Source organism: Herpailurus yagouaroundi, unplaced genomic scaffold, assembly GCF_014898765.1.
Source record: "Herpailurus yagouaroundi ecotype Mexico unplaced genomic scaffold, PumYag 203, whole genome shotgun sequence".
Classification (NCBI taxonomy): domain Eukaryota; kingdom Metazoa; phylum Chordata; class Mammalia; order Carnivora; family Felidae; genus Herpailurus; species Herpailurus yagouaroundi.
In genome coordinates this window covers 2,809,294-2,819,906 of record NW_024412434.1, presented here as the reverse complement: position 1 = coordinate 2,819,906, position 10,613 = coordinate 2,809,294, and the positions used below count along the sequence as shown (strand labels likewise).

Below are 10,613 nucleotides of genomic sequence, written 5' to 3'. Positions count from 1 at the left end.
AAGAAAGAAAGAAAGAAAGAAAGAAAGAAAGAAAGAAAGAAAGAAAGAAAGAAAGAAAGAAAGAAAATCTCTCAGATTATAATTCAAATAGCTCAAAATTGACAGCAAGTTTAGAAAATGGGTACTTGAAAAGTAAAACGAATGATAATTCAAAGGACAAATTCATTACACATTATCCTTTATGTGTGTTGAATGTGAATATTATTTCCTCTAAAGATATGTATGTAGGGGCACCCGGTCTGACTCTTGATTTTGGCTCAGGTCATGATCTCCCAGTTCATGAGTTCAAGCCCTGCATCATACCCTGTGCTGACAACATGGAGCCTGCTTGGGACTCTCTTTCTCCCCTCTCTCTCTGCCCCTTCCCTGCTTGCATATTCTCTCTCTCTCTCTTAAAATAAATAAACTTATGTATGTAAATCAAGGTCTTTCCTATGAGAAACTGTGGGCATTGGCTACATTAAATGCTGCCCCATACAGAAAAAAAACTTGCTGAAGGGCACCTGGGTGGCTCAGTCAGCTAAGTGTCTCACTCTTGATTTTGGCTCAAGTCATGCTCTCACAGTTCATGACTTTGAGCCCCGCATCGGGCTCCACGCTGACAGTGCAGAGCCTGCTTGGGATCCTCTTTCACTGCCCTTCCCCTGTTCATGCTCTCTTCCTCTCTCAAAATAAATAAACTTAAAAAAAGGAAAAAAAAGCTTGTTGAGTAAATAACCATTTTTAAAACAAAAGTGCATTCAAGTTTCTCTCACAACACTTATATTTATAATGTGAAAAAAATGGAAATAGTATAAATATCTAACAGTAAGAGAATTATAAATTATAGTATATTCTAGAGTGAGATATACTGCAGCCATTAAAAATATTTTCCAATAAAATTCACACCAGGGAAAATCACTATGATATGAAAAAAATATATAAATAACACGAATGCAAATATGTAGACATAGCATGACTCCAACTCTGTGGGGGTATATATATGTGTGTGAGATTATGTGTACGTGCATATGGTGTGTATTCATTAATATCTTCATACTGGTTGTTGCTGAGTTTGTTCTATTGTACTAGAGTTCCAAATGTTTGACAATGATAGATATAGGTTATTTAAAACAAAAAGTCAGTGAGGTTACTAATTGGCAGTGCGCATCACAATCCTCTCGCAGCATGCGGCCGAGACCGGAAGGCTAAGGTCCATTTCTTAAACCTCCCCTGCAGATAAGGATCTGGACACAGACAGCATTCTGCACATTTGGAAACAATAGCCTGAAATGTTAATGATGCTTATGAAACAGGCTGAATTTTCCTGGGCTGCTGCTGGTGGCAAGCCTGGGTATGGAGATAGATGATGGAGTTTTCTGAGGCATTTCTGGGTTCACTTCCAAGCTTCACAAGTGACAAGAGACAGGATGAGCACACCCAGAGACAGGGTGCAAGCATCTATAGGCAGATCTATAGGCATCTATAGGCAGCAGCAGGATTCCAGGTTCCTGCCCCGCAGCCTCTGCTTCTTTCCTGGGCAGATGCACCGTACTGCATCGTTCAGATGGTCCTCAATGATTTTCTGAGAAAGCACTTCTCAGTATTAAGTCCTCTCATGTTAAAATAGCTACTGTGGGGGGCGCCTGGGTGGCTCAGTTGGTTGAGCATCTGACTTCGGCTCAGGTCATGATCTCACAGCTCGTGTGTTCGAGCCCCGCGTCGGGCTCTGTGCTGACAGCTCGGAGCCTGGAGCCTGCTTCGGATTCCATGTCTTCTCTCTCTGCCCCTCCCCTACTCATGCTGTCTCTCTCTGTCTCTCAAAAATAAATAAACATTAAAAAAAATAATAAAAAGTAAATAAAATAAAATAGCTACTGTGGTTCTGTTTTCCGCAAGTGAAGCTGACTCACATATCTAACATGCTGAAGGAGTTAAAAAGAAAACCCTGTACCTCAATGACTTTTGACCCACTATCTTTTTTTTTTTTTAATGCTTATTTATTTTTGAGAGAGAGACAGAGAATGAGTGGGAGAGGGACAGAGAAAGAGGGGGACACAGAATTTGAAGCAGGATCCAGGCTCTGAGCTGTCAGCACATAGCCTGATGCGGGGCTCAAACTCACAAACCGGGAGATCATGACCTAAACCAAAGTCTGATGCTTAACCAACTGAGGCACCCAGGCGCGCCTGACCCACTAGCCTTAAACAATGGGAAAACCTTTTTAATAAGTAATGAATTTTTTTTAATTGCCAAGTTGACTTGTTTATATACTTGTAAATATCCATGTAAATTAAGTCTATTTTGAACACAAATTAAATGTCATGAGGCATTTTCATAAGTTGGATTCTGCTTCTTCGGATGGTCTACTTCATGATAAAGCATTCTAAAATTTCAAGCTAATCTCAATGACAAGATACTCCAATTTGATTCCTCATCAAATACATAATAAAATATTTCAGAAGAGTAAGCCTAACAGTTAAACGCCTATTCCAAAACATTAGCGACCACAGTACACTGTGTTTTCCGGGTAGATTCTTCTCAGTTAAGGTACTCTAGGTACTCTAAGTATTTTTCCCTCTAAATGAACTACTACAAAGAAGAGTTTGTAAAAATGCAACACCAAGTTAAAAAAAATTTAAAACAGGTATTTTCACATAGATGCAAAGGATAAATCAAGCAAATCATAAGCTATATGCATTTTAATATTAATATGTAATTAGTATAGTTCCACATTTCTCAATATACATGATGCTCAATTGCTATCTGCATTGAAAAAAAATATTCATTCATTCATTCAACAGATATTTACTGACACTCAACAGTTTCAGGAGTGAAAATGACAAACAGTGCTTAAAGCTCATTGAGTAAAAAGTTAGAGGTAAAACAGAATAGGATGTTAAGAGTTCTATAGGAATATATGACGAAGAGCATTAAGAAACAAATTGAAAAAAAACAGAATAAACTAAAATAAAGTTTATTTTTTAGACTAAATAAATTAGATCACAGACTGAAATAAATTAGGTCAAAGAAGAAAATGTTATTAAGACCAGACAGTACACTTCCATTCTGTAGGAAGATAAAATTGTCAATGGAGCAGTTAGAATAAATGACTGTGGAGTCCACTTTCATCCTTAAAAGTCCATAATGTTATAATTTCTTTAATGCACCTCATGAATCAATACGAATATCTGCTTATACATGTGTAAAATATCTTTGTAAGGACATGCAAAAAGGTAATGGTAAGAGGACTGCCCCTGAAGAAAAACAGGATGACTAGTTTTTCTTCAAAAAACACAAAGGACAAACACATTGCATGTCAGAAGTTTTCATTTTTAATCATAAATATATTATCGATTCAAAAAAATGGATACATACATAAATGTATAAATAGCATGAAATTTCTCAGAAACTGCAAGGGCAACATAAAACAGGAAGTTATCTCGACTTTGACGGAGAAGTTGATAAGTACACACACAAAGGGCCATAGTGAAGATGTGCTAGAAGCAAAGGATCCAGTCAACAGTTGACATTCATCATTGATACTAATACAAAATAGAAATGGTTACCTTCCTGTCACAGGTTTTAGGGCTAGCAGCTGTGTTTTGCTTAAGGAAGCCAGCTGTTGTTGACCAGCGTGTGGGGTTTTTCCGCGAAGGCTCTTCAGAAGAAAAATTGTTATCACTAATGGAAGTTGAAAGGCCAATTAAAGCTGGGTCACTGCTTCGTCGGACATGAAGAGGCATATCTATAAATACAAAAAAGCATTACATTTTTTAAAAAGATAACTAATGTCTGAAAACTGCATGTTAGGATAAAGGTAGGGAAATCCAAAAAATTAAAGGATAGAGTAACACTTTTAAGGTGACAGTGGGTCAGCATTCTAAATAGAGACTCCATTAGCTCCTTTAAAGCACTTTTCAGCAAAAGAAAAGGACTACGTATGAGATAACCTGCTCTGGAGTAAGACTGCCCAGGCTCCTAATTGCACTTCACCAAGTTGTGGTTCTGTGCAAGTTGCCTGACTACTGTCTGCCTCTAGTCCCTTCCTATGTGAATGGCCATAGAATAGAAACTTTGAGGGTATCTTGAGGTCTAAATGAGATAAAGTGCTTAAAACAGTACCAAATATTTTTAAGTAAAATATCATATTCTAAAAGATAAATAACAATGTATCCGTGGAACAAATTTCATCTCACTTTTAATCATATCTGGATTAAAGATACACAACCTAAACTGTTTGGCTTGTCCATTAAAGAATTCTGTTAAGTAAGACAATTATTTTCTTCAAGGAAGTACTATCAGAAAATATAGAACATGAACATATTCCTTATCCTTAAATGGAAGTCTTGAAAGCAATTGCTAATACACAGGTAGTGTCTGCAATATACTCGCATACACAATTACATGAAAGACAGTGTTTTAGCAATTGTATTCACATAAAAGAGAAGTCTGTTTGCAACTGTTATAACACAATCATTAACAAGCTCAGGCTAATGTTTGTATCAGTAGCACTGAGCACATCTTAGCAGATACAATCACTGGTACAGCAGAGAAGGAACAAGTCTGCAACACTGGGAATGAGAATCAAAAACTCCACTCATCAACTGAGCAAAATCGCTCAAAAACATAATAAATATAAGACAAAAAATTCAGCTTAATTATGTGAGAGATCATCTGTTTTCAAAAACTAGAATGCAAGGTAAATATTTATAGAAAGTCTCTAATGAAACAGCTTTAATGGTGGTGTAAACTCAGCATTTACTCTATGAAAACCATTTTGGGAACACGGATGCATTGATCGATGGTGTGGATACATAGATCCTAGACAATACTCAACTAAACACAGACTATTTATACACATTGAAGGTGATATTTAAACCACTGTCAATCCAATAGTCTCAAAGATGTTAAAGCAAATTAGAAATGATCAGAGAAAACAGAAGCATATCAATCGTTTAACACTGCTTTTAACATATGCTTCTACATCATGAGGATTTGATAATAATAGAGCCTGAGGAACATCACCAGAAAAAAAAAATGCTGAACATTTAACATTGTTAATTGTTATCTTAATTTGCTGGGAGTAACACATGAAAATTATTAGAGAAAAATAATTTCTAATTTTTAAGTGTAAGTAAAAGCATGTGACAGCCCTTAACTACTTACATTGCACCCAAAAATAAAACACACTAAGAACTATATAATCATTTTCAAAACAGGTTCACAAAAATATACATCTAACAATCTATGTGTTAACACTACAATGTTTTTACTATAAAAAAAACTTCCCTCCCAAATAACAAAATTGTTCCCATCAAATCAAAAATGTAAGCAGAAAAGCAAAATAAGGAGGGGAAGAAAAAAAGAGCTCTGGAAAATAATACTGCTTCTTGGATATGAGTTCTGTTGCATTCCAATTACAGGGGTGTTATTAATTTAGCTGTTAAGGAACTCTGCACACCTCAATTTCTATGTGTGTGTATGCATGCATGTGTGCATTGTGTGTGTAAGTCTAAAGGAAGCACTACTCACAAGAGATGGTCTTTAAAAAACAGTACAGAAGTAACGATCAAAAGTTCTATCCACAATAAAACAATCACATAAAAGTATATTTCAACCCCAAAATAAATTCAAGAACTATATAGTGTCTCTGAATTTGCTTAGACAAAATAAAACAGCTTACTATACCTGCTTTTCAAAATATTTCCCAGAAAAAAAATAAATTGCATATAGGATGCAAATAAAATAAAGAGGACCATCATCTTCCGATGGGACATGATCACTGTGTTAATCTGTTAGTCTGAAACAGGTAAAAATAATTAGCCTTTTACCTCTGGTATCTACAACTCTTGAAATTGTAGATGTGGGGGGAAAGGGAAACTAGAGAGGAGGTAGGTGACAGTGGTGACTGCAGACCCTATGGGCTGTCCCTTCTGGGTAGATGCCAGGGCACTGGACCAGGGCAGCATTTACATAATTGCAGGGTGAGGGACAACCCAGGAGATGCACTATTTAGCAGCCCTTCCTGTCAGTTCTTTGCACATTAAACTTTGTCTTCATTTTAGTGATATCCATAAAAGGAAATAATAGATAGGATAGTATGGGTCTTTCACTTGTACTACCTAGTAACCAAGTACCCTTATGCAATTTCAAGGCTCCATTTTCATTTCTGTCCACTGTCACAGTCAGGAAGGTGTCCTAGGCTTGAGTACTGGGCTAATGAGAAAAGAACAGAACTCAATTTAAAAAGTAAACAATGTGTACGTAATTAAAAAAATGCCAAGTAGTATCCTGATCATCTTGAAATCAAGGTTTTCCTGCAGTTCGATGTGTTGAAAGAACAGAACCATCATAGTGCATGCCAGCAGCATCACTAGGTCCAAACACAAAGACCACATGCACACAGTGGTGGTCTACACTCATGCTGCCTGTGATTAGACTCAGCAACACACCGCTGTCTCTCACACTGATGTGGTAAGCTTGTATTTGCATTAGTTTATAATTTCTTCTTGGTTTTATGGTTGCGTGAAAATTATGGGCATTTTTATATAGTTTATACACACACACACACACACACTTTACTTAAGTAACCTTATATTAGAACCACTGACTTAATTTGCAATGATGTGAATTTTTTTTTAATAAGTTTCTACATTAGTCACAATGGAGAAACATGTGACTCACTTTACAGATGAGTAAGCTGAGGCTCAGCGAGACGACATGAGGAGCTCAGGAACTACTTCCTGGCCAGACCTTCAGGCGCCCTGGTTGGTGCTGAATCACCGTCCAAATCACGAAATTAGTTCTATTAATCAGCAATTCACTGGAAAACAAATTCCATTTCCAGCTACTTAGAGATACATGTTAGTCTCAATTTAGTAAAAGGGAAGTTTTGTTGTTTTCTAAGTAGAATTATATACATTGAGAAGTCATACGCTGATTTTAACTAATACCATCATTTGATTTCAGAAAGTTAAAGAAATACTACGTTAGTTATACATAGAGATTGAAACAGCAGCCATCCCAATTTCAGACATGTTAAAGAAAGAAAAGCTTACTGGTTAAGTAGAAGTAGTACAATGGTAAGATGTTTTTAAAAATTTTTTAGGTGGTTATTTCTGAGAGAGACAGAGACACCAAGGTGGGGAGGGGCAGACAGAGACAGAGACACAGAATCTGAAGCAGGCTCTGAGCTGTCAGCACAGAGCCCGACACGGGGCTTGAACTCACAAACCGTGAGATCATGACCTGAGGTGAAGTCAGACGCTTAACCAACTGAGCCACCCAGGCACCCCCAATGTGTAAGATGTTTAAGTATGCCCCACAGGAGACCAGCCTAGACCAATGCTCTCCAAATTTTGATCTCAGGACACTTTGACTTGAAAAATTACTGAGGACCCCAAAGAGCTTTTGTTTGTGTGAGTTATAGCTAGGGATGTTTACCATATTAGAAGTGGAAATGAAAACAATTTAAATATTTATCCCTTAGTTCATTTTTAACTTAATAATAAACCCATTATATGTTAACATTAACAACAGAATTTTACAAAATTCTATTTTACAAAACAAAGCATATTTAGTGGGAGAGTAGCATTGTTTTACATTTTGCTTGAGAGATGACATCTGGATTCTCATCCTTGCTTCTGATTTCAATGTGCTGCAACATGTCAAGTATATGAAGAAAAAAAGAATACCACAAATACTTAGCTGGAATACTATTTTAATAATCTTTCCAGAACTATAGATACTCTTCTTTGATACCACACCAAAACTTGACAAATGACATTTCTCAAAGGTTAGCTGCAATATGGAATGTAAACTTCTTATTCTTTGCACAGTAAAATCTACTTGTCTTATACTTTGAATGGATCTTTTACTGATGAGAAAATTCTGTTACATTAGCTGTTTGGAATGTATTATTGGCTTACACCACTCTTAGAAATGTTGATATATTTCTGCATATCAGAAAATCACGTATGTGAATATTACTACCAGTTCATGAGAAAAGTCATTAAGTGTTGGGAAGCTATCATATTCATGGCAGAATATATGTTTTCCAATATCTAATTTTCAGTAGAAGGCTTACATGTTTTCTTTGGCAATAAATACTGTTCGTTATTTGCCACGTAATGCAGGCTCACTTCATTCATTTTCTAGAAACTGCCAGATACCAAAGTCTAAGAACCAGTTTTCTGTCTTTTTTTTTTTTTAAACGTTTATTTATTTTTGAGACAGAGAGAGACAGAGCATGAATGGGGGAGGGTCAGAGAGAGAGAGAGAGAGACACAGAATCCGAAACAGGCTCCAGGCTCCGAGCTGTCAGCACAGAGCCCGACGCGGGGCTCTAACTCACGGACAGAGAGATCACGACCTGAGCCGAGGTCAGCCGCTCAACTGACTGAGCCACCCAGGCGCCCCCCGTCTTTTTTTTTTTAAAAAACAAAACAAAACAAAAAGCAAAAGAAAAAAAAGACAGACAAGTGGTGTTCATTAAAAAATGGTTACCTCAGCTTATAAATGCAAACCATCACATACAAGTTTTTCTCAACATAACCACTAATCTTCAATGCATAGAAGTACTTTATGCCTACCTACCACTTTAACAACATATTAAATTGTGTACTCAAAAGTCATTATTTAATCAGAACAATCATTTTTGCTGCTTCATTAAGGACAGCAGATGGAAATCGCTTTGTTTCTTAAAGTGTGAGCATATTGGGTGGAGAATACATTTGGTGCCACCATCCTGCATTTTACCCATCAGTGCCTGAGCACCATGGTGCAGACTATCAACCCAGTGAAAAACACAAAATATATTTTGGTAATACTATGAAAAATAGTCTTGCCCTAACAACTTCGTAGAAATGATCTTAGTGGCTCCCAAGGATGCACAGACCTCACATTAAGGACTGCTGGCCTAGACTGGTGGCCATTGGGCATGTCGGTCCCTTGTCCAGGCCTCAGTCTCCTAACCTTTACAACCAGAGCTTGCACTAATGGGATAAGAAATTTTTTAATGACAAAAAAAGATGTCATTCCAAATATGTTCATATACTACACTAGTGATCACCTACCAAATCTCATTCTAATAGAACTTATAACAATTTATAAAAAATGAACTAGAAAAAAGATAAAACTTTTCCAAAGCAGTATCTATAGCCATTATCAAGTGTCTCTAAATGGGTTAAAGTATTACAAGCAACAGAGGAGAATGAAAATACATGAATTGTAGGTAATGGGGTAGAAGTAGCCACAAATGGCATGTGGTCTTTTGCCAAGTTGAACCTGATTACAAAGGAGATCACTAGAGGGGCACCTGGGTGGCTCAGGTCACAATATCACGGTCGTGAGATCGAGCCCCGCGTTGGGCTCTGCGCTGAGCATAGAGCCTGGTTGGGATTCTCTCTCTGCCCCTCTCCTACTCGTGTGCACATGTGCATGCTTTCTCTCTCTCTCAAAATAAACAAAAAAAATAAATTAAAAAAATAAAGATCACTATAAACATTTGGCCTTATCAACAAAATGACTCACAAAACACAACTAACTACCTGGGTCATCTGACAGGCTTCCCATCTTTCATGGTTCTGATAAAACATATTATACAAAGAATGCAATTTTGTCATGGTCTCAGAGGAACAGAATACGAATACAGCCTTTTCCTCTATGGTTTGCCCATGGCCTATCTCAGCAATTTCTGTTCTTTACAGTAATTAGAAATAATAGAAGCTTCTTGTTTAAGGTAATTTGGTCATTATTATTACAATTCCTCATCCTCAATTTTAGGAAAATCAATGCATTTAAAAACATGATAATAAACTTTCTCTTCCCATAATCTTCTGATTTCTTTAATATATAGATTTTCTAAGTATATCCTCTGAAATATTAAAAAGAAAATTCAAAGATGAGGATCTTCAATAATTAAGCTGCTGGAGGGAGCACACAGGGACTGGTGCGATGTCACTGGGTCCAGGACGATCGTGGAGGCTGTTTGATGTGTGCATTCCTTTGAAGAGTGGCTAAAACAGCAATCAACCCTCATCACAAGATTTCAAATTCTCTGTGCCACTAATGTACTGTAAATATTGATTTGCCTTTCTACATAAGGTGCCTTTTAAATAAGTGGAAACTGGCAAATCTAATAATGAGTTAGAGCAAATACTAAAAGGGCAGACATATACATTTTTAACTGTTAACTATAAAGCCCCTACTTCTAATCAACTTTCTCTTCCTTCTCTTCTTTCATTCTCTCAGTGATTTCTAAATTCTTTAACCACTCAAAGCAGTGAATAAACCTTTTCCAAGAAGATAGGAATAAGCCGTTGAGGTAGTTAATCAAATCTAAAAATAATATGCAGTTACATACGTTCTATTAGAATTTATGATGCAAACAGCATAATTACTCTTCATGTGAAATGAAGACCATCTCCCCAATCTTCAGGGCAATTACACATTTTCTAAAAACACATCTCACAGTGAGAAGTACCACGTTATTAACACATGCCATGGGGATAAAAAACCCATCATCAATATTGCAAAATTGACCTTCCAATATATGCTGCCCTTTGTATAAAGGTGCTTCTCATGTTTCAGCGACTGAGGAAAAATCCTTGAAGAAATGTGTGGAGTGCAAA

General features: G+C 36.7%; 1 protein-coding gene across 18 annotated transcripts in view; it reads right to left on the bottom strand.

Moving 5' to 3' along the window:
- The window catches only part of PARD3 (par-3 family cell polarity regulator), a 565,232-nt gene that overhangs the window by 357,719 nt on the left and 196,900 nt on the right, over window positions 1-10,613 (bottom strand). For all 18 annotated transcript variants that reach the window (XM_040451006.1, XM_040451017.1, XM_040451003.1 and 15 more), the window contains one exon: window positions 3,549-3,727. In XM_040451006.1, coding sequence (XP_040306940.1) covers window positions 3,549-3,727 — 179 coding nt within the window. The remainder of the gene's footprint in view (window positions 1-3,548; window positions 3,728-10,613) is intronic.